The 27,820-nt window shown below is 39.6% G+C and overlaps 1 protein-coding gene across 8 annotated transcripts in view; it reads right to left on the bottom strand.

Moving 5' to 3' along the window:
- Positions 1-27,820, bottom strand: part of STK39 (serine/threonine kinase 39) — a 316,473-nt gene that overhangs the window by 121,038 nt on the left and 167,615 nt on the right. For all 8 annotated transcript variants that reach the window (XR_006205518.1, XM_042949026.1, XM_042949028.1 and 5 more), the window contains exons 11-14: positions 23,714-23,836; positions 23,587-23,616; positions 15,277-15,339; positions 13,259-13,326 (exon numbers count right to left, since the gene is read on the bottom strand). Coding sequence is in view for 7 of the 8 variants with exons in the window: in XM_042949026.1 (XP_042804960.1) it covers positions 13,259-13,326; positions 15,277-15,339; positions 23,587-23,616; positions 23,714-23,836 (284 nt within the window). In the remaining variant the exon portion in view is untranslated. The remainder of the gene's footprint in view (positions 1-13,258; positions 13,327-15,276; positions 15,340-23,586; positions 23,617-23,713; positions 23,837-27,820) is intronic.

Consider the following 27,820-nt stretch of genomic DNA (forward strand, 5'->3'; position numbering starts at 1 on the left):
TATGTCATTTGCAAATATCTTCTCCCATTTGGCTGGTTGCCATTTACTTTACTGATTGTTTCCTTTGCTGTACAGAAGTTTTTTGTCTTGATGAGGTCCCAATAGTTCATTTTTGCTTTTGTTTCCCTTGCCTCTGGAGATATGTCAAATAAGAAGTTGCTGTGGCCAAGGTCAAAGAGGTTATTGCTTGTTTTCTTCTCTAGTATTTTGATGGCTTCCTGTCTTACATTTAGGTCTTTCATCCATTTTGAGTTTATTTTTGTGTATGGTGTAAGAAAGTGATCCAGGTTCATTCTTCTGCATGTCGCTGTCCAGTTCTCCTAACACCATTTGCTGAAGAGACAGTCTTTTTTCCAATGGATATTCTTTCCTGCTTTGTCAAAGATTAGTTAGCCATACATTTCTGGGTCTACTTCTGGAATCTCTCTGTTCCATTGATCTATGTGCCTGTTTTTATGCCAGTATCCTACTATCTTGATGATTACAGCTTGAAGGATGCCTCCAGCTTTGGTTTTCTTTTTCAGGATTGCTTTGGCTATTCGGGGTCTTTTCTGGTTGCATATAAATTCTAGGAACGTTTGTTATAGTTCTGTTTAGAATGCTGGTGTTATTTTGATAGGGATTACAATGAATATGTAGATTGCTTTGGGTAGTATTGATAATTTAACAATGTTTGTTCTTCCAATCCATGAGCAGGGAATGTTTTTTTGCATTTTTTTGTGTCTTCAATTTCTTTCATAAGCTTTCTATAGTTTTCAGTGTATAGATTTCACCTCTTTTGTTAGGTTTATTCCTAGGTACTTTATGGGTTTTTGTGCAATTGTAAATGGGACTGATTCCTTCTCTTTCCGCGATTTCATCATTAGTATATAGAAATGCAACTCATTTCTGTACATCAATTTTATATTCTGCAACTTAGCTGAATTCATGTATCGGTTCTGGCAGTTTTTTGGTGGAATCTTTTGGGTTTTCCACATAAAGTACCATGTCATCTGCAAAGAGTGAAAGTTTGACTTTCTCCTTGCTGATTTGGATGCCTTTGTGTTGTCTGATTGCTGAGGCTAGGACTTCCAACACTATGTTGAATAACAGAGGTGAGAGTGGACATCCTTGTCATGTTCCTGACCTTAGAGGGAAAGCTCTTTGTTTTTCCCCATTGAGGATATTAGCAGTGGGTCTGTCGTATATGGCCATTATGATCTTGGGGGATGATCCTTCTATCCGTACTTTCTTGAGAGTTTTTATCAAGAAAGGATGCTGTATTTTGTCAAATGCTTTTTCAGCATCTTCTGAGAGGATCATGTGGTTCTTATCCTTTCTTTTATTAATGTGATGTATCACATTGATTGATTTGTAGATATTGAACCAGCCCTGTATCCCAGGAATACATCCCACTTGATCATGGTGAATAATTCTTTTAATGTATTGCTGAATCTGGTTTGCCAGTATCTCTTTGAGAAATTTCGCATATATGTTCATCAGGGAAATTGGTCTGTAGTTTTCCCTTTTACTGTCTTTGTCTGGTTTTGGAATCAAGATAATGCTGGCCTCATAGAATGAGTATAGAAGTTTTCCTTCCATTTCTATTTTTTGGAACAGCTTTAAAAGAATAGGTGTTAACTCTTCTTTAAAATTTGGTAGAATTCCCCTGGAAAGCCATCTGGCCCTGGACTCTTGTTTGTTGGGGAATTTTTGATTACTGATTCAATTTCCTTACTGGTTATGTGTCTGTTCAAATTTTCTATTTCTTCCTGTTTCAGTTTTGGTAGGTTATGTTTCTAGGAATTTGTTTATTTCTTCCAGATTGCCCAATTTATTGGCATATAATAAGTGTATAATAAACAGTAACAAGAGACTATTGCTAATAATAGTCTCTTATTACTGTTTGTATTGCTGTGGTGTTGGTTGTGATCTCTCCTCTTTCATTCATGATTTTATTTATTTGGGTCCTTTCCTTTTTCTTTTTGATCAACCTGGCTAGGGGTTTATCAATTTTGCTAATTCTTTCAAAGAACCAGTTCCTCGTTTCATTGATCTGTTCTACTATTTTATTTCATTATCATTGATTTCTGTTCTAATCTTTATTTATTTGCTGTTCTTTTTCCAGGTCTTTTAGTTGTAAGGTTGTGTATTTGAGACCTTTCTTCCTTCTTTAGGAAGGCCTGGACTGCTATATACTTCCCTCTTATGACCACCTTTGCTGCATCCCAGATGTTTTGGGCTGTCGTGCTTTCATTTTCATTGCCTCCGTGTACTTTTTAATTTCCTCTTTAATTTCTTGGTTAACCCATTCATTCTTTAGTAGGATGTGTTCTCTAATCTCCAAGTAATCATGGTCTTTCCAAATTTTTTCTTATGGTTGATACCAAGTTTCATGGCACTGTGGTCTGAAAATATGCAAGTACGATCTCAATCTCTTTGCACTTATTGAGGGCTGATTTGTGACCCGGTATGTGATCTATTCTGGAGAATGTTCCATGTGTACTCGAGACGAGTGTGTGTTCTGCTGCTTTAGGATGAAATGTTCTGAATACATCTGTTAAGTTCATCCAGTCCAGTGTGTCATTCATTGATGTTCTGCTTAGATGATCGGTCATTGCTGTAAGCATGGTATTGAAGCCCCCTACAATTATAGTATTATTATCAATGAGTTTATGTTTGTGATTAACTGATTCATACATTTGGGTGTTTCCACATTGAGGGCATAAATATGTATAATGGTTAGATCTTCTTGGTGGATAGACCCCTTACTTATGATACAATGCCCTTCTTCCATCTCTTGTTACAGTCTTTATTTTAAAATCTAGTCTGTCTAATGTAATATGGCTACGCCAGCTTTCTTTTGACAACCATTAGCATGACAGATGGTTCTCCATCCCCTTACTTTCAATTTGCAGGTGTCTTTAGGTCTAAAATGGGTCTCTTGTAAGCAGCATCTAGATGTGTTTTGTTTTCTTATCCATTCTGATACCCTATGTCCTTTGATTGGAGCATTTAGTCCATTGACATTTAGAGTGAGTACTGAAAGATATGAATTTAGTGCCATTGTGTTGCCTGTAGAGTTGGTGTTTCTGGTGATGTTCTCCGGTCCTTTCTAGTCTTTGTTGCTTTTGGTCTTTTTTCTGTTTGTCTCTTCTCCACTCAAAGAGTCCCCTTTAAAATCTCTTGCAGGGCTGGTATAGTGGTCATGAACTCCTTTAGCTTTTGTTTGTCTTGGAATCTCATTATCTCTCCTATTCTGAATGACAGCCTTGCTGGATAAAGAATCGTTGACTGCCTATTTTTCTGATTCATCACATTGAATATATCCTGCCACTCCTTTCTGGCCTGCCAAGTTTCTGTGGATAGGTCTGATACAAACCTGATCTGTCCTCCCTTATAGGTTAAGGACTTTTTTCCCTTGCTGCTTTCATAATTCTTTCCTTGTCTGTGTATTTTGTGTATTTGACTATGATATGCCTTGGTGATGGATAGGTTTTTGTTCCACCTAAAGGGAATTCTCTGTGCTTCTGGGATTTTGATGGCTGTGTCCTTCCCCAGATTAGGTAGGTTTTCTGCTATAATTTGCTCACATAAACCTTCTGCCCCTTTTTCTCTCTCTTCATCTTCTGGGACTCCTATGATTTGATGTTATTCTTTTTTAATAAGTCACTGATTTCTTTAAGTCTTGTATCATGCTCTTTTGCCCGTGATCAAGCACCCACGATCAAGCACCCCTCCTTTGGCTTAGGCCTCTATCCACTCCCCATGTCTGTGTCCAAGCTGTCCACCTTGTCAGGAAGCACCTCCCTCCAGAGTTTTATCTCGGATGGGGTTATGTTTCAAAACCCTACACCTGAGAGACCCCTGTGGTTTGAACCTGCGCTGACTCTCTGGGGGAGGGTCTTGCTGAACAATGGCTGGGTGCCAACTTGCCCCAGAAGACGTTCATGCAATCGCATAGCAGCAGAGGTTCAGAGATTATGGCAAACCACAACACACAGCCTGCACCAGGTTTTACCACATACTCTGGTGTCTTTGTCTCTACACCAGCAAACGTGGCTGCTCTCTGAGGTCCACTGGGATCTTCATGGCCATAGGGTCAAGCGGAGAAGAGCAAAGACCAGCATGTTAAACAGTCCTAGGTTCCAGACCGGGTCTGCTGCTTCTGAGCTGTGTAGTATTGGACAAATTACCTCCATGACTTTAAACCTTCCTTTCCTCATCTGGGAAATGTCAGTAACAGCAGGACTGATGTTGTGGAGGTTTTATGATGATCAACAAGACAGGCAATACAGAGTGCTCATCTCAGTGCCTGGTACACAGTAGGATCTTCATCTTTTTGAAGGATTGCACTGACAATAAAGTCAAGCTGTGCAGCAATGACTTAATTCTCATAGGAAAGGAATTTACCAAAAGAGAATATTCAAAAACATTAAGTAAAATGCCAAATATTTTTACTATTAAAGAACCATATTTGTAATAACTTGGTGCCCAACACAATAATAAATACCACTCTGTTAAACAACAAATGCGGTCTTGTCAGAAATAATTTAAGTCTGATAACGCCTTTACCGAAGACCACAGTCTGACATTGCCCCTGGATTCGATCTAACCATTACTCTTCTCAAAATTTGGATGTTAAAAAAAATAATAATAAACACTGGTTACCACAGGAACAAGTAACCCAAAGATAACATTTGACAAAAGGGCTCTCACCTTCCTTTACCCATAGCTCTTCTTTTCATCTACCTTCCTACTGCCTTTATCATTTTCTACCTTGTGTTAGAGTCATTTGAGCAGAGTCTGATTTCTCCACCTACACGGTAAGCTCTTTGAGTGCAGAAACCCTGTCTTATTCATCTTTGGATTTTCAACAAAGCCTTGCACAAAGAAAGCCATAAATAAGCAGTTTGTTGAGGGGGGAAAAGGTACCTGAAAGCATTGCCACAATTGAACACTATACCTACACTATTTAACCTTTTGGGAAAAATTAATCAAGCTTCCCAACCACCTAGTAAAAATTATGCAATTAACCCAATTTTACAGGCTGAGAGGACCATTTAAGAATTCTAATTCCTCCTGAATGATGATAATGTGGAATTAGAATTCAGACATACTGGTGTTAAAACAGTGATCAACATTGTTTTTATCAGCTTCATCTTTCTTTATGAAATTATGATTTACTAAGCCTATACCAATAGCTCAGTTCACCTTTTAACAAGGGAAATTAAAATACTAGGTCAAGTTAGGCAATATTGTCATGCTAAGGATTTTTGTTACAATAAATACCCTACTCTAGAGATCATCTTTCCCTACAAGCAGGAAAGCAGTTTTGTTGGTCTGGGGTCTTTAACTAGCCTATCAAGGTTTAATGATAGTAACCTAGTAATGAGGTAAATTCATTATGAGTAAACTGATGGGATATACCATACCAGAGCATCTATGTATGACAACTGTCACAGTCGCCTTCAACAAAGCTAGTTAACTGTAATCCACAGGGCTGAGCTGTCAAAGTATGAACAGTGTCTGACACAAAGGAATTAACAATTTAACTGATAAGTTTATCATTTTTCCAAATCACTGAGCCTGGTTCTCAAAAACACATGTTTATGTCAAATACATGACTATTCTATTTTATGAAAAATATACCAATGGCAAAATATTTGTACAATGTTCAACTCAAATCATAAATTATAGTACCATCTATTGACAGTATATAAATTAGGAGATGGCCCACTTAATATTTTTCTCCGAGATGTGTTTAAGATTTCCTTATACTGTACCTTGATACTCAAGTTTTTTGATAACACAGATGACATTATACATGTATACATATATGTAAATACACATATTTATATATGTATACACATATATGTATACATATATAATATATATTATATATACATATTATATAGACATATTATATATATTATATATACATATTATATATATACATATATGTATATTTACATATACATATGTAAATATGTATAATATATACATATATACAACTGGCAAGAAAACATTTGCATAAAAGTATACAGAAGAAAAAAGAAAAAAAATCTAAATTTTTAACTATCTCCAGAATTTAACACCGAGACCTAAGGTATAATCCCTTTTCTCTACACTAATAAATAACAGGTCAGTTTTAAGAACAAGGTAAAAGCAATAGCATATTTTTTCAAGAAAGAAATTAGTCTTTGCCTCTTCAGCCTTTTGCTTATGATCACCAGAAATGAATAGTGGAGAAACAAATATATTACTTGTAGCTACCATGTATTCGTCTTTTGTTATAAAAAGTGACATTTTGCAAAGTAAACCATTTCCCAGTTTCCTACTTACAGAATAAAGGGGAGACTTACCTGGCATCTTGGGGCTGGGGGTCGGGGGAGGGAGAAGGAAGCCACATTCCTAGCAGGTAAGCCTATAAAATGCTATGTCACAAAGAAAGTCAGAATGACCTTTTCCAAGAGGTAAGAGGGCAGTTACCCATACGGCATTAGTTAAGGACTGATGAAAGGCTGGCTTGAACTCAAGTCTCTACCCACTAGTCCGTGGAGCACATTAAACATAAATGCTTTGCTCAGATGGCCACAGGGAATAGGAAGGGACAAACACACTACTTCCCAGTACCCAACAGCTGTACGTGGTCTAGACGAGCAATTTGCAAAGACAGTGAGGGCATATTTTTGTGTATATGTGTTTATTTACATATATGTCCACACATATATCAGAATCTCGAAGAAAGGAATGAGAAAGGTACAGAAGAAGACATGGGTTTTCTAATCGAATAAACACTGGCCAGAACAATCTTTCCAGTTTCCTCTCACATGGGCTGGGTTAGGAGGTAGTTTATCTGGGCCCAGAGAGGGGACAAGTGATCTCGAGTAGATTTCAAATGGGGAATGGGGAATGAAGAAATTGTGCGGCAGGGACCAACACTAGGTGGCAGGGCTTTGATTCTTGAGAAGCACGTAGCTTTGGAAGTTTCTAAGAGGAGGCAGCTGGGCCTACGAGGGAGTGTTGGCTGGTGGCACTAGAGAGGGCAGGTGACTGCCACCTTGTGCACAGGAGATCACTGAGGGTGACTCCATGACCCACATTTGTTTATGATTTAACAGTGAGTCTTGAACAGACTCCTCGACGAATGTTTTTATTTATTTTTATTTTTATTTTTTTATTTAAAAAAAATTTTTTTTAACGTTTATTTATTTTTGAGACAGAGAGAGACAGAGCATGAATAGGGGAGGGGCAGAGAGAGAGGGAGACACAGAATCTGAAACAGGCTCCAGGCTCTGAGCTGTCAGCACAGAGCCCGACGTGGGGCTCGAACTCACGGACTATGAGATCATGACCTGAGCCAAAGTCGGACGCTTAACCAACTGTGCCACCCAGGCACCCCACGATGAAGGTTTTTAAATGTTGTTGTTAAATATCAATCGTAACCACACACACATGCACACAGATTTATATTCTGGGACATCAAGATTAAGTTCATCTCAGGGATCAAGCTACCAGCTCCACTTGAAAGTCACAATCACTAACTTCAAGTGATTGCTGGTGCAGCCTGCTCATCTTACCACATTTCCCTGGTAAATTTACTCTCCAGCTCTCCTACACGATTTCCTTCATCTTTCAAACCCAGTATTTTTTCCTTCCTCACTCTCAACTGATCACACTCATTTTAATGAGACAATATAAACAACAGAAGACTTCCACCTTCCTGTACCCAACCCCACCAAACTCCTTGCACGTCTGCTCACCCTTCTGGCGTGATGGATGTGCTGTCCAACAAGTGACCTCTCCATACTTCTAACTAAGGCTGATATCTACGTGGATGTTTAGGTATCATCCCTTCCCACCCATCTGAGGACACCAGTCTTACAATGTCCTCTATCTTATTTCATGTTTCCTTCTCAACTGGATCATTCCCATTAACTTATAAATAATGCTTTTTTAAAAACAACTCCCGGGGGCACCCAGGTGGCTCAGTCGGTTAAGCATCCAACTTTGGCTCAGGTCATGATCTCACAGTTTGTGGGTTTAAGTCCTGCGTCAGGCTCTGTGCTGACAGCTCAGAGACTGGAGCCTGCTTCGGATTCTGTGTCTTCCTCTCTCTCTGTCCCTCCTCTGTTGTCATTCTGTCTCTGTCTCAAAAATAAATAAACAGTAAAAAAAAAAAAGAAAGAAAGAAAAAAAACTCTGTTCACCTCCATATTTTCACTGGGATACCCCATTTCTCTGCTCCCCTGTATAGTAAGTTTAAGAGCTGTGTGTATTAACAAGGAACCTCTTCTTGCTATCTGGTGTTCTCTCTTGGCACTCTGTCCCGAATCCAGTTAAGTCAGGCTTTAATCCCCAACATTCCACCGAAACAACACTTGCCAAGGTCAAGAATGTGCTCCATTTTGCCAGATATGCAAATTCTTAGTTCCCATTGTACTTGATCTAATAATAGCAACTGATGTAGTTTTTCACCCATTCTTTCCTGAGCCATTTCCTCTGTTTGGTTTACAGGACCACCATTCTCTCCTCCACTGCACCAGCCTGTCCTTACCAATCTGCTGACTGCTCCTTACCCAAGTACCACTTGAGGGCACGCCAGATGACTTCTCTATCTTTATCCACTCCCTAGGTGATCTCATCCAATTTCACAGCTTTAAATACTGTATGTGCCAATATTCTCAAATTAATTATTATCTCTAGCCCAGAACTAGATCTCCACTGAAATCTAGACTCATGCACTCAAATGCCTATTTGACATCACATAAAGATGTCCACTAGACAACTCAAACTCACTACTTCCAGAACTGAATTCTTGATTCCACTCAAACCTGCAACTCCAACTCTCTTTCCCTCCATTTATCCATATTTTCAGGCCCAAACTTTGAGTAATCTTTGCATTCTCTCCTCTCTCTCCAGAATTCAATAATTACTTTCTGCCTCCATTACTCCTTACCCTGGCCCAGGTCACATCATCACTCTTTATATCGTTGACATGGCCTATCAATGGGCTCTGCATTTCCACCCTAAAAATAGTCTCTGTATGGTCTATTCTCCATAATTCAATCACAGTGCTTGCTTTAAAATGTAACTCAGGGGCACCGGCGTGGCTCTGTTGGTTAAGTGTCCAACTTCAGCTCAGATCATGATCTCACAGTTCGTGAGTTTGAATCCCACATCGGGCTCTCCACTGACAGCAGAGCCTGCTTCAGATCCTCTATCTCCCTCTCTCTCTGCCCCTCCCCTACTCTTTCTCTCTCAAAAATAAACCAACATTAGAAACAAAATAAAAATAAAATAAAATATAACTCAGATATGCTCACAAATCTCCAATGATTTCCCACCCAATAACAGTAAAGTCCAAAGTCTTCACCACAGGCTACGTGGCCCTACATGATTTAGCCCCTGAATCATCATCTGGCCTGCTCCCCTACCCCTCTGGCCACACTGTTTCCCTGGCTTTTTTTATAATTGCTTATAACATGCTTCCTGCTCAGAATCTTAGCAATCACTGTTTGCTCTGCCTGGAACTCTCTTCCTGCAAACAATCTCATGGCTTGATTCTTTACATCTGTCAGGTGTATCTTCACTACTTTAGAGAGCCCTTCTGTGGTAGGCAGAGTTCTATGACACTTTCCAATATCGCTGTCCCCTGGTATACATGCCCTACATAATCCTCTTCAATGGATATGACCAAGCCCTTTAAATATGATGGGCTGTCACTCCCACGATTAAGTTATGTGATAGAGCAAAGGTAAAGGGATTTGCAGATGTAGCTCCAAAGCAGTTGATTCTGACTTCATCTAAAGGGGCATTAACTTAGATGGGATGGGCTTAATCAGGTGAAAAACCTCTCACAAAGGGACTGAGCTCTTGAAGGGGAGGAGAGATGGTTTCATTTTGCCTTTGAAAAAGGCAAAGTCGTACTGTAAACTGTGTGTGGAATGGGGAGCCTGTACAGAGGCCAAGGACCTCAGTCCATGACTGTCAGGAACTGAATTCTGCCAACACCCAAATTAGTTGGAAGACAACCTCGAGCTCCAGCTGAGAACAACTTAACTGCCGCCTTGTGAGACACACCAGAAAGCCCATCTGAGCTGTGCCAGACTTCTGACGTACCGAAACTGAGATAACAAATGGGTGCTGTTTTAAGTCACTAAATTTGTGGTAACCTGCTACACAGTAGTAGAAAACTTGTATGCCTTCCTTACTATGGGACAGCACCCCCATACCTTCTATACTCCTGATGGAGATTACCCTTCAGAGAACTTGACATCGTGTAAGTAATATGAGTATTTGAACACTTCCTCCCTGCCTGTAGAACGTAAGTTCCTAGGGGGCAAGAAATTTGTCTTTTGTTTCGTTCCCCCATTGTATCACAGCAACTCAAACAGGGCCATGTGCAGAGCAGGTGCTCAAGAAATACTTACAGAGTGAATGAGTATATTTGCTGCTTACATTTATGGCAGCACAGGGTGACCACAGAAACTTAATAGTATTTAACTTTTAACTTTAAAAGGTTATTTCTCAAAGTACAGGGACTGCCCTGAGAGGAGACCAACTGTATATTTTGAGAGATTCATGAGTTCTCAAATATGAAAAAAACTGGTGTAAACAAATACTTTGAACACATTTAGAAAAATAATGTATACCACTAGGCATGAACATATATTCAACAAAAGTCATACTAAAATTCATTTCTAAAATAATAAAACACAATTCATTTCTATTTTTTGGAAGTATTTCTAGGTGATTAGATTCAGAAAAATATCATTGATAGGTCTTAATTTCAGTAACATTTTTAAACGAATCCTTTTATGATATCCCTCTGAGTAGACAGCTGAATGTCCACTAAAAAGCAGTAAAGTCAATACGATTTGTTTCTGGTTGAGCACCTATACCAAAAAATACTAGTCAATTATTGAAAGCCATGTAGAAAATGAGTGGTTTCTAACAGATGCCAGAAGACTGTTCTATTCGAACTGTTGAACATGTAAAATCAATGTCATGGATAAAGCTATAAAAACAGGTTTATCCGATTGGCAAATGACATGTATCCAAACATTATAACTAATATGACACACTGACAATCATGAGTGAAATGTATGGCGGAGGGGAGGCAAGCAATGGGTCAAAACCAACAGGTTCATGATTATAGTGACAAATGTTAAGACATACAAAATGAATTTGAAAACACAAGTTGCAGTTCCAATTAGGCTTGACAGCCTTCCAAGAGGGAAACACAAAATCAGAGCTTTTGTTTGGCTGTTAGGTCATGCTATATCTGTCACCAAAGTGCACAGCTATTTCAAAAAGCAATGAAAATGTAGGCTGATTTAGGAGAAATACGTACATAGACAGATGGACACTAAGCATTGTTTCTCAGCCTATTTGAATGTAGCACCCTTTCTTCATTAAGATCATGAAGGATTGGGATCTAACCCACAAACTCGGGGAAAAAACCACCCAGAGCCATGAGGAAAAAGGTAAAAAAAGCAGATACAGGCTAAATGTTAATAAAGGTGAACAGCCAGAATTGTAAGGAGGATATAAAACTGTATTATGAGAAGCAAGGTTACTTGGACTGTTTTGCCTAGGAAAAAGGAACAAGCCTTGTAAAAACACAAATGGCTCTCAAAAAAACAAGGGAATGCACTTGTTCTATATCGTTCTAGTACCCAGAGCAAAACTGTATCTGGAGGTAAGGCTTAGGAATATGTATGCATTTTAAAACACTCTCCAGGAGACTTTTATCCAGAGAACCTGATACCTGCTCTAAGGGCCAGAACTTGAGCCCACGGGAGCCCAGAATAGGAAGATCAGCTGAATCTCAGGGAAGATTGAACCATAACAAAGCATTTTGGTATCGTAGGAGTGGTCCATGGAAAAAGAGTCAAAGTATGCACAGAAGCTAACTAAATATCTAGTGTACCACTAAAGAGAACGTTCCTGCGTACGAAAAGTAGGAGACTGGACCACTGCACTCTGAAGGTCACCCCCAACACCGCACACTCAAGTGGGCTGGATGGTAACCTCCACAGTCTCACTCACGACCGTATCTCAGGAATCAACAAGGAGCCTGGCACAGTGGTTGTACCGGAAGTATCGGTGGAATGAATAAAAATAAACGAACATGTGAAAAATAGATGAAAGCAGTACCTGGTTCCAAAGTCAAATAAAAAAGGAATGGGCTATCTCATTTTTTGGAGAGCAATAAATATATTTTAATTGTGAACCATGATCAAGGACACTTTCAAATAGAAGGAAAATAGTCTTGTAATAGCTTCACTTCTTGACCAGAAATCATCTCTGAATTAAATCACACCAAGCCTTAGTGTGCAGTCTCCCTGGTTAAGTGTGTGAAAACACACCACAGATTGTAAATGACCAGCACAAGCACGGGGTGATTATGGTGATGATTATCTACCCTGACAGTCTAAGATAACTCAGAGGGCTGGAAACTAACCTTGAAAACAAATCGGCTTTTTATAGCCACAGCTCTGAAAATGGTCCATCAGCCATGTGCTTTATTTGTTTAATTGTCAAGGGAGAACCTATGTGTAACTTATTTTAAAACACCTTCAAAAATGTGACCGTAATCTCACTGACTTGGTAAATTAAGCTGTTTATTATAATTAAGTGGAAGCAAATATGTTTTAAGACACATTCTTAACGAAGAATATACACCTTACGATGTACCTCAATATTTAAAAATCCATGACACAGAAAGAACTTTTCATTCACTAGATACAAAGTCTACACTGTCAGGCACCATACATGTATCCATTTCCTAGAAGACGGAGGGTTCTTTCAAAATACATCTGTCATTTCTCCACAGTAGCTGATCAAACCTGCCACTGAAAAATGTTCTGAACAGGCAACTCGTAGTACAAGCACGGTTTATTTCTGTCAGAGACTGACTGCTGAAGTGTGAAAGAAACTCATTAAAAATCTCTTACTGTGATCTTACATTGTAAAAAAATTTTTAAAAGGAAAAAAAGCCCAAGAAAGAAAAGGCAAGGGGGGAAAAAAAAACAACTTAATGAAGGGTACACTGAACCTGCAGACACACTCATATGGTGCTTTCTTTCTCTTCTTTAGTAAGCAATTAGAAAAAGACCCATTAGTCCTGGGAATACAGCATACACTAGCTGTTTGCAGAAATCAAGTAAGTTAACAATTTTATTTTATGTTAATATTATGAAAAGTTAATGAAGGAGATAAGAATATTATACTATAGGAAGAGCAATACAAAATAAACAATATTATTTACCTTAATCTTAAAACGAGGTTCACAGCACAAGAAGCTTCTCTGTAGTCTTCGCTAGCATTGGGTAGCCCCTTTAAAGACAAAACCGCAAACACTGTTATCAACTTGGAAAAACAATCGTGATATCCCTTGATTCACATGACCCTTTCTAGAAATTTCAAAACTAGGTCTTTACAGAGGGCAGGTCCCATTTGGCCACAATAATACCCCTATATGAAGGTTGGAATGATGCCTAATTCCCAACACAGCTGGAGATCCAAACAGATCTGTTTTCAAACAGAAAACCTCAATGGTAGCATGGGTCCTATGAACAATTGGTATAAGCTGCAGCAAGTCCAAGGAAGAAGGGTCAGCCATCTTAAAGGAGCATCTTGCAACCTGAGCCACTGACTGACTACATCCATTGGGATTTAGTCCCAACACAAAGGTTGGGCACCTTAAACCTCAGGATGCAAAGGAGTAGAAATGCCTCTACTCCATAGCTCCTCCTGACTCCTACAAATCCTTAGAAATGAGCAGACCTTGGGGCGCCTGGGTGGCTCAGTCGGTTGGGCGGCCGACTTCGGCTCAGGTCATGATCTCACGGTCTGTGGGTTCGAGCCCCGCGTCGGGCTCTGTGCTGATAGCTCGGAGCCTGGAGCCTGTTTCCGATTCTGTGGCTCCCTCTCTCTGACCCTCCCCCATTCATGCTCTGTCTCTCTCTGTCTCAAAAATAAATAAACGTTAAAAAAAAAAAAAAAAAAAAAAAAGAAAGAAATGAGCAGACCTTCTTGTTGGGAGCAGAAAAATAGAGATTTTGGATCAAGATTTGCCTCTACCACTGACCAGACACGCAATCATGAGCAAGTCATTTCCCTGAACCTATTTTCCCACTTACAAAATGGGGATAATACCTGTCTCAAAAGTTTGCTGGAAGAACAAATATATGAAAACAACTCATCAACTATGTGTTACATAATATCAGTTATCCTAATCCCCTTTCCTGTTTCCCTTATTCTATTCACTTCCTGACAAATTACTATTCCTCACTTGCCTTTTATCATTCAATCAGTCCCTGAAGTTTATCTCAAGGTGTTTTACTGAGTTGCCTGATATGGAGTAAAAAGACCTAAACTGAATCGTGTCTCTGCCTCTAACCAGTTATATGACCTCATGTGAGCCAACTTCTGCAAGCCTAGGCTTCCTTGGCTATAAAATAAGGGCAAAGGACTAGCTGTCTGACTTCAAAACAGGCTTCCTGCAACCATAAAATTCCATTATTCTCTCCTCAGTATACAGCTGTTTTCATAAAACACACATCAGGTAGGATAAAAATGAATTTATCAACGGATGTGCAGATTTGGGGGACAAAGTTGTGATCCTAAGGCTGATGATGCTTGATAGTATAATGACTTTGAAAGCAAAAGGGCTTGCTTACTAATTATACAGTGAAACCAGACTGGGGGTCTGCACTCTGCTTCTATGTCCACGTTCCCACCCCTGCACTGCTCAGCACCCTTCATCAGCACCCAACACGACTCACGGCGCATGTTTTCCATCATGTAACTTTTAGTATAAATGCATTTCACAGTCAGCGGACTTCCATTTTTACAAGGCAAGTTGTAGAGATAAATTGGCCCATAAAATTCAATGATAAAAGAATTATGAAAACAGGTTATAGAAATCCAACCAGAAGCCAAAAAAAAAAGTATCAATTAATTATACTGTTTTATAGCTAGAGTCTAACCGAATGGGGAGTCATTTTCTTTCCTTATCTTATTTCACACAGTACCAACAATTTCAGAAGCAGTCTGGTAATCAATCCTTGCTCTTGAACCTATCATTTAAAGGTTGGGGGTCCTGAAAATCATGGTCAATAGTAACAGTACTCTCTTCTCCATACCTATTAAAAAAAGAGAGAGTTTACAAGCCTCCAGTTCTGATGGATTACCCTGAAACTGTCTATCTTCCTAAAATGTTGGTTTTTCTAAAAATAGGTCTACAAATCACCTCAAACATAAAGGACTGGTGGAGAAACATACCTGAGGATCCTGCACAGAAAGGGACCGTATTTGCTCGGGTATACTGCTGGCATTCACCGCCATCTGTTAAGAGAGCCACTGTTACAGCACTTAAGGAAACCAAAATGAGACATTAAGGTCAGTGTGGTTACATTAAGTCCCACTTATCAGAGACAATTTTACATAAGTAATTTTAAAGCAGTTTTTCCCCAAGTGTTGTCCTTTGATGATGTGTATTGGAATCACCTAGGACGCATGATAAAGATTCCTGGGTCCACCTAGCCTAGGATTCAGAATTTCAGGGAGACGGGAGAGAATGGGTATTTTTAACAAGTGCCCTGGGTGATCCTCCTGATGTTTTCAGAGAGCCACTAAGCTAAAGCGAAAAGGCATGGACTACTGGATATTTTAAATTTGATAAATTTGGTAACAGAAAGATGCTCTAGGATCATTTTTTTCTTGTCACACAATTTCCATAGGTCTTGTATCTATATGACATAGTCCAACGTTAAAGTTCCCCAATGAAAGGATATTAGGATAGTGACCTTTAATCATCATTTAACCTTTAATCATTACTTTGACTAATGAATGATTTATTCACTGGATTAAGAAAAATACATAAGTAATTGGACTTTTAAAACACATTTCCCCAAAGGAAAAGTCAGAACGACAGGTTATGTTTTTTCCTCAAGGTTGGAAATCCAACCCTAATGTGATACCAAAAGTATTTCTGAGCCCTACTTTCTGTGAACTCTGCCCTTGAACAAAACTTGAAAGACCAGAAAATAAAACTAGAAGAGGAACAGCAATGAAAATGAAAAAAAAAAAAAAACAAAAAACAAAAAACATATTATTTTCTAAGCTTACTATCAATTCTAAAACAATCAGATGTCATCAGAAATTTTTTGCAGCAAGTTTTCTAAAGTTTAAGACATGAAATTGTTACTCTCTGTGCTTCCTCAAAATTGTTGTGCTTCATCACAATATTAGTGATGAAGTCATAGGCGGAAGTGTACTAATGTCTGCAGTTTACTTTGAGATGCATCAGAAAATGAAGACACACTGATGAATGAATAGATGTGCACATGATAAACCAAGTATAGTAATGGCAGGATCTAAATGTAGGTACATAGATGTTTGCTGTAAAATGCTTCTAATGTTGCTGTATTTTTGAAAATTTTCATAAAATGTTGGGGGAATATGACAGTGTAAGAAGAACAACCAACCTGTATTCTTTAACCAGCCAGAGGACCTGGGCCTATACCAAATGATCTTTTGTGAAGAATCTTTCAGGCTGACTGATCCCATCGTCTCACTTAAGGTTTGAGATACAACCAAAAGCCACATCAGCACTTACAGAATATCCCAACTCTAGTCCAAGGACCACTGTAAACTGAAAAAACCTTAATGGCATTTACTAGAGATGAAAACTTGTCTTCCTCCGTGGGAGGTCCCATCTCCTGCCCTGCTCCCTTATTCCTGGGCCATCATCAGGAAGGAGAGCTAGTTACCTGCACTGGGGACTGGATCCCCAAGCACCCTGTGCAACCTCACTCTGTAGGTGTAATCCTGCATCTAATGAAGGGACCAGCCTCTGACTCTCACTGGTGCACAAGCAATCTGGGTGATTCCTCAGGAAAATACGAAGAGATGCACAAGAGGGATGGAGAGGGAAGTTCCCTGTACAAAACACCTTCTTTTACAACCAACTAGAATCCTCCAAATTTCACCATTATGGACCTAATTCTATCAGTTCAGCTTATTTATGCCCTCTGGGGCAAATTTTTTTCTTTTTGTTTTTTTTCTTGTTTCTTTTTGAGAGAGTGTGCTAGCCGAGGAGAGGGAAAGAGGGAGAGAGAGACAGAGAATCTTAAGCAGGCTCCCTGCTCAGAGCGGAGCCTGACGTGGCGCTCAATCCCACAACCTGGGATCCTGACCTGAGCTGAAATCAAGAGTTGGATGCTCAACCAACTGAGCCACCTAGGCGCCCCAATGGGCATACATTTTTAATTTTAATTTTAAAGCTTACAAGAAAGCCAACATATTAAGCAGGTGTTAGTCATCACAGTATAATATAAATTTGCTTGCTGGAATTTTTTTTTTTTGGCTTTTTTTTTTTTTTTTGCTTATAAGAAGTGCATTCAAGGGAAGCCTGGGTGGCTTGGTTGGTTAAGCACCTGACTTGATTTCGGCTCAGGTCATGATCTTGAGCCCCATGCCGGGCTCTGCACTGACAGCATGGAGCCTGCTTGGGATTCTCTCCCTCTCCCTCTCCTCCTCTGTCCCTCCCCTGCTCAAGCTCTCTCTCAAAATAAATAAATAAACATTGAAAATCAAAAGAACTGCATTTGAGAAAATGGGTGTTTTGATAGGAAGGGAAGAGGAAAAGAACAGATTAATGGTGGACACCACCCTGGAAACAGGCCTCTGAAACTGGGTAAAAGAGAGGCAAAGATCCCAGAATAGGGAAAAGAAAGGGACAATGTCTGCTAATTTTCCATAGAGCTCTGCTTAATCTTCTCATTTTCTATTTTTAAAAATACTGTGGCTAAATGCAGTGTGTTATCCTGGATTGGATCCTGAGACAAAAAAAGGATTTTAGTACACAAACTAGTGAAATATGAATACAGTCTGAGGTTAGTTGATAATAATGTAACACTTTCGCTTCTTAGTTGTGACAAAAGTACCAGGGTCACATAAGAATTTAACAGTGGGAGATCCTGGGTGAAGAGTGCATGGGAACATTGTATCTCATCTTTGCACTTTTTCTTGCAATCTAAAATTATTACAAAATAGAAGGTTATTTTCAGAAATACAGAAAGATTTCTGATCACAAATCTAGCTTTTATCACAAAAAAGTCAGAAAGCCAGTCATTTAAAATAAGAACATCTTTTGGAAAATGGTGGCATAAAGGTATCAAGTTAAAGCCATCTGTGATGACAAGGCTAAGTATAATAAATCTGGAGGGAGAAAGCAAATCTTTGCCTCCATCTACAAATGGATATAAAACAAACACGTATCAGAGCTGACAGGCATTTGGAAAACACAATGTCATCAGAAATACATTTAAAAAGCTAAAGGCAGTTTTAGCAATCAGGTAACAGCAATGAGTAAACACAAGCAATAAATTTAGCTTCCGCACTGTGACTAATCGCTATAAAATTAACTCAACCTAAACCCTCACCAAATTTCTTTTCTCCTCAGAACAAAATATCATAGGAAACAACATTTTCACAACTAACCTAGCCTCGATTCTGTAACAGAATTCTTCAATATATCTCTTATGGGCTAGAGAGGGCCTGAGTCAACAAACCTTCCACCTGCCTTCATTACACCTGATTAAATAAGGACAACTTCTCCAAGGGGTCTCTGAATCATCTTTCATAGTTTTTTCTCTTCTCCCCCTCTCTCTTTTCTTCTTGACATTTCTGATAGACAGATATTTGAAGCAAATCTTCAGAAATTTTGAGCACACAATCTTCTCGGATTTCAGTGTGGACTTTGGGATTCAGAGCAGTTGGTGTGGTTTTCCTAGCCAGTGGTTTTTGATCCTAGCCATGTATCAATCACATGAGCAGCTTTCTGAAAACCAGACTTGCCTGGACCTCAGCCCCAACTACCAAATCATAATTTGAGGGCTAGTTCTGGGCATCTTCATTTTTAAAGCTTTCAGCTTTTCTGATGTGAATCTAGGGTTACAAACCATATGTTTTCATGCCACCTAACAGAGGGGCTGTGCTAAAAAGAATGCTTCTTTAGTAGAAGCCTTAGCAAATGTCTCCCTTGGTTAAAGGAAACGCAAATGAAGTGTGAATGTAAAGATAAAGGCATTTTTATTTTTATGTAGAAAATGAGCATATAAGGCAAAATTGATTTTAAAAGATTATAAAACATGTATCGATTATTTTCAGAGTCTGACAAAAACAGATTCCCAAATCACTGGTCAAAAAAGATCAATAATGAGATAATAAATGAAAGGTTTTACAAAAGCTAGGATGGCAAATAGGAAACCCCCACATGAGGAAGCCAGTCTTGCAAATACTACTCCCGACCCCTACCTCCAAAGCGATGAGAAGTTTCTAGAGAGCAGGGCTCTCTGCCTTGTTTTTTGTGTAATTCCCACAATGGTACAGTACTTAGCACTGCTTCATGTAAAAAATCAGGCACAGATTAAGTATTTGCTCCATTAACTTCATTATTAATATTATTGTTGCATTATTAACATGAAGTTCTACCACTGGCTTCCACATCCAAGTGGAATACAATAATAAATAAATGAAATGAGCATGAATTACCTACTTATAAAAAACTATGAATTACTGGCAGGTCATAACTAATACCTTGCAAGGCTACTTCTAAAATGTCCAGTTAGGAACACAGGAGGACCAGCTTTTAAATGGGTTGGGCTATGAACCTCATGATGAGTGGTACAACTCTAGAACTTTACAGGTTACACTGGAAATTTTCTTTCGGATTTAGGAGGATCTCCTGGTACAGCCCAATACCAAGCACATCTTCCCAAGGCCCCCCTGACAAACACCCCACCCTGGCCTTCTTAATCTTCTCCAACAAACCCTGTAATACCTGGATATTCTGCCTTAGACCTTCCTAGGGAAGCCAAATAGCCCTTTACAAATTAAGCATTTCTACAGCACCCCCTCTTTTATTGGACTATCTTCCTCTGTCTGAATGTAACTACTAAGTAAGGCTACCTTCTCTGAACTTCAGCTCAATGAAATGGCATCTTTGGATTTTTCTGCTCACTTCTGACCTACTCATAAATACGATATGCTTCTTCAGGCACCTGTTTAATGTTTACTTCAGTGTGTGGGTATTCATGTCACCAACGAACATGGAGAGAGCGTCTACTAGATGCAAAGGGAACATAAATATGAATAAAATACTAGCCCAGTCTTCCAGTAGCTTCCAGTCAGCCAAGGAAATAAACTGTGATTTAAATGATGAGCATTCTCGAAAAGCTTATCAAAATGTAAACACTGGCATTTAAACGTGCCACTTGGCACAGATAAGCATTTTCACCCTCAAAGATGTTTAAAGGTATAAGGTACACTGTCAGAGGCTATATAAATTAGTGCTGCTTTTTTTTAGTCTCAGCTTTACGGAGATATAATTGACAAATAAAAATGTAAGATATTTAAAGTGGTTTAGCTTTTGATAGCAGCTATTGAAAAATCCAAAACCAGATTTTGTCAAACGAAAACCCACGATTCTTTAAATTCTTTAAAATGCTTAACCTGCACATGTGCTCCTTAAAATGCGTACACAAAATGTTAATGGAATGCAGTTTATAACAGTCACCTAAATGTTCACAAAGTTAGTGGTTAAATAAACCACTTCAATCCATCCAAGGTAATACTATTCGGCACTTAAAATAGAGGCAGATCTACAACAACTAACGTGGAAAGATTTTGCAAGATTTAAGGCAAGTTGCAAAAACCAAAAAGACATTTTTGTGGAATCACCGTGTTGCAAACCTGAAATGAACAGAACACTGCGTCAACTATACTTCAATAAAAAAATAAATTTATGGTTTTTATAATCCCATTCACACTTTTAATATGATATAGGTTTCTTTATTTACATATTTGTATGTAAATGAGAAGAAAAAAGTCTGGATGAAAATACTGTAAACTGAAAACCTCTATGGAAAGAAGGAACAGTCACAGGGGCAGGAGAGGTAGCAAAATAAAAGTGGCTCTTCAGGATTTTTTGTTTAGTTCTTCCACACATTTTACAAGTCTTTGTGTCCCTTTCAATAAAGCCTACCCTGACCAACCCATTTAAAAATCACAGTCCCTTAACACACTCCCTGTACTTTCCACACCGTTCTATTTTTTCCCCATTGCCCCTACTCCACTGTAACAAACCACATAATGTACTGATTTATAAAGTCTGTTGCTTGTTTTTTACTTGCTCCCATCAAAATATAAGTGTCACAATGGGGCACCTGGGTGGCTCAGTCCAGTAAGCATCTGACTCCTGATTTCAGCTCAGGTCATGATCACACTGTGAGCTCAAGCCCTGCGTCAGGCTCTGTGCTGACAGCGTGGAGCCTGCTTGGGATTCTCTCTCTCTCCCTCTCTCTCTGCCCCTCCCCTGCTCACCCTCGCTCTCTGTCTCAAAATAAATAAATAAAATAAAATTTAAAAAATGTAAGTGCCACAAGGACAGGGATTTCATGGTTTGTTTTTTTTTTACTGTTGTATCCCCAACACCTCCTAAAACAGTGTGCACAGTAGGTATATATATGTGCATGTGTGCATACATTTGTCGCCTATTTACATATTCAACAGTTCTAATTCCCTTTGTAATAGATAAATACGTTTTGCTTCACTTACACAAAAAGCGAATTTGGGTGGTTGGCAAGACAGGGGGCTACTTTAACTAAAAAGCTGAAAGGACAGAGCAACCATCACTGTATCTGCCCTTAACACAGTTCAGGATACTGAAATGCCAGCTACTGAAATGTGAAAAACAAAAAAGATAACAAAACAAAACAAATGGCCTGAGAAGCCGTGCAATAGCAGGTAGGGCTGATTATTCCTAAAATTTGGTGAAAGTGTTCACATTCAAAGACATGAACCTTTCACAAAAGTAAGGTTTCATGTTTCCTCAATTATAAACTCATACGGGAACAGACGTATATCACTGGGAAATCAAATTAGTCTAGACACGGTGAAGTGTCTAACACTTTTAAATCCCACCCAAGAAGGTCGACAGTGATGACTGACAGCATGCTATACATTACTCTCTTTCCTGTCTATGCAGAAAACATTCTTGCCAAAAAGATACTGCTAACATCCACATAACAGATCAGTTATCAAAGCAACTTCAACAAGCACATAGGAGGATACTGTCACAATAAACTTCACAAATCCTCAAGAGGAAGGACCCACAACCCTCAGTCTGTACCAGGTTAAGGCAGGACTCAGTGAAAACATGCCAATAAAGACGTCCTGTGGTGAACCAAAATGAATGCTTTCTGAATCATGATGCTACCCGAAATCACGTTATTTTGTTCTATTTCTAAGCAGGACTGACACTTTTAGTTAGAGACACTCCAGGAAAGAGATGAAAAACCCTGACTCTGCACTTCACTGTAGGTAAAACAGCAAAGTGGGCAGAAGAGGGCAGAGTGCACGATACCTGGTTAAGATGGTTCTAGAAACCAGCACATGTGTGCGGCCAATGGGTCCTATTGTGGAAGTCCTCACCATCATTTGTAACAGAGGGAGATAACTTCCTTGACAAACCTTATCTTTTATATACAAAATGACAAGATGAATTCCTATGATCAACACAGGAAGAAACAGGAACTGAAGGACAGTTAACAGTGGGAGGTAGGCAGACTGAGAAATCCCTAGGCAAGGCCTATCAGTGTGGCATGAAGAATGGAGAGACCAGAGGGAAGGGAGAATGACAGGGAAACAATAGATTGTAGCTCGGATGTACTCTTCTCAGAAAGTCCAGCTGGCCCCTTGTAGTGGAAAATAAGATTTACTTCACTTCATCAAAAGGAAGCGTCTGCTAATTAAAACAAAAGAAAACGTTGGGATGGATATCATCTGTATCCCGAAGTCTTCGGTTTCCTTAATGAGAATTTATCAAGGCACACATTAATTACTAGGTCTGTAAAATATTTGGAGCTATTTAAATATGCTCGAATTTTCTCTAGGAGAATTAGCAAGTCTTCTGAACTACAGTCATCATTAGACATTAGCATTAGGATAATTAACCAGATGGAAGAAGTAAAGTTAATCAAAAGGTGACCAGTTCTCAAAGGGAAGCTGATCAGAGTGTTTCCTGCCTACTAAGTTACCCACTAGATTGTAAAGCACACTCAACCTAGAGCCTCCCACCATTTTAATTATCTGTTTTACTATAAACCAAAAATCTAGAAGAGACTTTGCCTGAATGCCTATTATGTTTTCTACATGGCAGTAATATCAAGAGTTGAGATCAACCAAGCTGAGCACTCAGTGGGTGCTTCGTGTGCATGATTTTATCAAATGCTCACAGCGACTTAAAAGTAGTGTGACTGGTCATTACCATCTAACAGAGGAGGAAACTGAGGCTCAGAGAGTAAAACAATCGGCCCCAAGTTACAAAGACCAAAAGTAACTCAGACAGTATCAGGACCTGCAAAGTCTACATGCCTTTTCTTTTCTGCTACTCCGTGAGGATGAAATTTTGATGTCTCCTCCCCAAATGGATCATACTCTGATACTGCAAGGGGGAGGAGGGCTTGTGGGGGGGGGGGGGGATGGTGAGGTGGCAAAAAAATGTTAAAATAAATCACCACCACTCACCTCTGGATTTTCTTCTTTTACTCTTCGGGACTGTAAAACAATTGCATATCCATTAATACGTGCACACACAAAATGCCACAAACATAAATTGTGCACAGGCTAGCTCACCATCGTCAACATCACTTACCTTTTCTTGAGAAAAAGCGGCCTTCCCTTCTTCACTTTTCTCGTCCATCTCGTCGTCACTCCACTCCCAGTCACCGTCCTCGGTTTTATGAAGGTGACCGCTTGACCCAGGAACTCTTCTCACCTGAATCAAAACACACCCGCCCAGATTTTTCACTAGCAGAACGTGAACAGTGCTCGCTGGTGCTGCCAGTTGGGTCGCACAGCACACACCTACGCTGGAAATACCTTGAGTGGTTATGAATTCAGGCAGAGCAGTTAATACCCCAAAAAGACTACATAGCCTGCAGACTCCCACACTCATCCTCTTTCCAAAGATACTGTGTTCTCCAAACGCATTACTATACACCAAGAGCAAAATATTTTGGAAGAATACCACGTACGTCAGCCACAGGGATCAAATCCATCTTTCCCTTTTGCTTCATTTAATACTTCGTTAATTACTACACACTAAAGGCCATGTGATCGGCTTCAAGACTGCCTAAGGAAACGCAAGCAAGCAACAGACTGCTGACAGAGGGAAGGCGAGGGAGTCAGGCAGCCTAATGAAACACCTCAGTCTAGGACTGATCAGCAATCTAAAGCCTCCGTCAAAAAAAGCAAATACCCTTTTGTTGCCACCTTGCTCTTTGTCAGAACCTGACATCACACTTGTTTTCCCAAGATTCTGCTCAACCTACCTGAGCAAAACGAAACAGCATCAGACTATTCTTAACACACCTTGTAACACTTTTGAGACTTGGGGGATTGCTAGAAACATGGCAAGATAATCAGCAGCCATGCTGGATCATCCAAACAGGTTATAACAGTCTTCTGCAAGGATTTCAAGTTTATTTGAACTTGTGATTAGAGATGTAGATGTGATTCAGGGGTATTTTCTTCAAATGCCTGTGTGGTTGAAAAAGCAAAACTTTTAAAAGGACAGGATGACTGAGAATGATGAGCCTCTGACCAAAGTAATTTGCGCTAAAAAAACAGATTCAGATGTAACTGAACAAAGCAATGTAGCAGTGAACATGTGAACGTAACAGCCAGTGAGTGAGCCACTGATTCAGAGGAACTTCAAGGGGAGAGGGACCCTGGATAGGGTCTAGTCCAACCCCCTCAATTTACAGATGAGGAAATGAAGGCCCAGCCCCGGAAAGTGATGGAAGATTGAAGAAGATCACAAGGCTAGGGGGACAAAATTAAGGCAAGAATAAAAGCCTTCAGATTCCCATTCAAATGCAAATCTTATGCCACTGAATGGTAACCGTGAAACCGAAGTTGTCTAAAAACATCCTGCGAAGACTTTGAAAGACTTATGATGTGAAGAAAGACTAATTTCCGTAATACAAACTAGTTGGTTATATCATGGGAGCCTCATTAATCCTGAGGGAAATTCCACAGACCTTAAATGTAAGGTAAGTATTTACACACGTTCGATCAATGTCAATTCATAATCAAAACAGGCTCGGGGTTGGGTCTGACTTAAAGGAATTATCCTGTGGAATCTGTAAAAGCAAGCCTGACCACTTGGTCTAGAAGATCTGAACTCCAGGATGGAAAGTTCAAAAGTAAAAAGTTCTTATTCATAAGTAAAACAGTTATGCTTAATTGGGGGGGGGGGGGGGAGCTTCTCTCCACTCCAAAAAAACGAATTCGAATTTGAAACAACCCCTTCTGTGTTTGACATAAGATATTTTTTCCATTTGCATATTCTGAGTCATTGGAAATGACCTATTCTAATGACAATGCTTTATAGATGCTGGCAAAGTACCATATGGAAAAAATGCTGAAACTCACTTCAACACTTTCAGAACAGACTGCTCTTTAAAACTACAAAGAAATGGGTAGGGGAAGAGAAAATGATTTTCTATTGACATGTACAGTAAAATTATTTTCTTGGCAATACTAATCATGATGATAGTATAGGAAAATCTGTTAATGGCTACATTAAAAGAAAGAATGTAAAGCCACATCTATCACAAAACATACTATTAACTAAGAAGTGAGAACACAAGGAAAACTGTTATCAGAAATAGAACAAAACTCTACCTTTACTGAAACTGCAATAATGAAGCACAGTTCACAAAGTGGAATTCTTCAAGTACCTAACATGTAAGAGGTTATGCTAAGGAAATCCCTCCAACAGCAGAGATAGTACAGCTTTACACCTTAAAACTTTGTTTATGCCCCTTTTTCCTCTCTGTTTACAAGATCTGTCAACAGTTTTGTTTCTACAGGCAGGATCCAACCACAGACAATAAAATGGGCATCTTCTATTTTATTTTAGAACCCAGGCTGTCTCCCTCCTAGCTTTATTTGCCGGAAGAGAGACAAAGAAAATGTCTAAGATGACAGCCTCAGACATTGAGGGAAATGGTGGCATCGGCCTTTAAGTCATAAATATTGAACAAACAAATGTAGAAATTAAGACAAAGGCATTATAAAATCTATGTAGCATAAAATACTGGTACAGGAGTAGGAAGAATAAGAATACAGATTTGTAATGAGCCTTTCCTGGTTTCCTGAAAGGAAAAGAACTTGCAACATCATTTCAAACCCCGGGTTCATGGTATCTTTATGTGACATTGATCTACACTGAAGAGACCAGGAAGCAATTCGAGGAAGCTACATCCTTGCAGGGAGTTTGCAGGGACTACAACCAACAACTTCTACCTTCCAAAGTCAAGGCAACTACGTTTCACATAGTTTAACAAACGGGGTTCTTATTTAGGAACTGAGGAACACTCTACCAACTAAAAATTTCAAAACAAAACAAAATAAAGATGTGTAAAGGCTTCTGTCCTTCCCCATTGTCCACAATGACAAGGATGGGAGTTATTCACCCTCAGAATCTGGATTGCATTACTGCTGCATTGTTCTCATTCTGTTACATAATTTAATCATCTAATAAAGCCAAGAGGTGGTAGCTGGGGCTTAAACAAAAGAATCCGATACTTCTCAGAGAAATGGGCTCAGTCATAAGCTCACAAATTCCTCAGGCCCAGCAATAAGTTAGAGAAAGTTTTACAGGCAGCGACATTCAGTCCCAAGACTGGGAATAAAATACAATTGACCAGTTCTACCCGCACGTCATACCTCCGAAGAGGAGAGTAGTATTTTCTTCCCTTTCTCGAAACTGCGTCTTTATGAAAATCCATTTTTACAAAATGAACTGAAGTTCTGATTCCCACCAGAAAAGAAGTCAGGTTCAGACGCGCAGAGGAACAGTGTGGTCTCGGGCTATGTCTGGTGGCCACAGGGTCACGTGTCCAAAGCAGAGCGGGGATGAAGCAGCCACGAGTAGGGAAAGGCGGCAACAAGGGGGAAGTCACTGGAGGGGTCTCTCTAGTCTTCCCAGGGGTGCCCCTCTGAACAGGAGCTTTCTATACATATCAGGACCCAGGATCTGTGTACAACATCCCAGGTGGCCAGCTGGCCCCTGACACCAGAACAGGAAGCAAGGGATGAAAGACAGAAGACAGCCAGCAGGTAAGCTATCCATACAGGGTGTTAAAACATGTTAGAAATTAAAGTGTCCATCTAACATCTAACAAAGGATGAATGTGACCCAAAGAGAAAGTGACCAAAATTTAGCAGAATTTGTCCAATCCTGCCTGGCGCCTCTTTCCGAGGCACTTGCCAGCTGCTTCCACAGCTACATTAACTTCTCCCTGGAGGCAGGATTTCAGCGTCTCCTTGGAATGATTTCCCCATCAACAGGAATCCTGTGCTCCACTTCTCCTCCACCTGTCGAACGTGTAATCTGACCACAGCCTGAACCCAAGTGATCCAGACATGGTAGAAAGCAATACACAGTAACTTTTCCTTTATCAGGCACTGTAGTGACCAGAATGTAAAAAAAAAAAAAAAGTTTCTAATTAATTGCTGTTTACAATGTCCTTGAGACACTGCCAAAAAGCCTTCTAAATCATCAAAAATAATGAATAAGATTGGACTCAGTAAGGTTTCAGCAGTGAATATTTTACTGTTCCCCTACTTCATACTCTGATATTGCCTCCTGTGACCTCTCTGACACCTCCGTCCCCCACCTACCGCCTGGCCTCACTGTGTTCTCCAGCCCTCAGCCTTCCCCTGCCTCTTCCATCAGCCCCTCCTGGCT

This window comes from Panthera leo, chromosome C1 (genome assembly GCF_018350215.1).
Source record: "Panthera leo isolate Ple1 chromosome C1, P.leo_Ple1_pat1.1, whole genome shotgun sequence".
In the NCBI taxonomy this organism is placed as follows: domain Eukaryota; kingdom Metazoa; phylum Chordata; class Mammalia; order Carnivora; family Felidae; genus Panthera; species Panthera leo.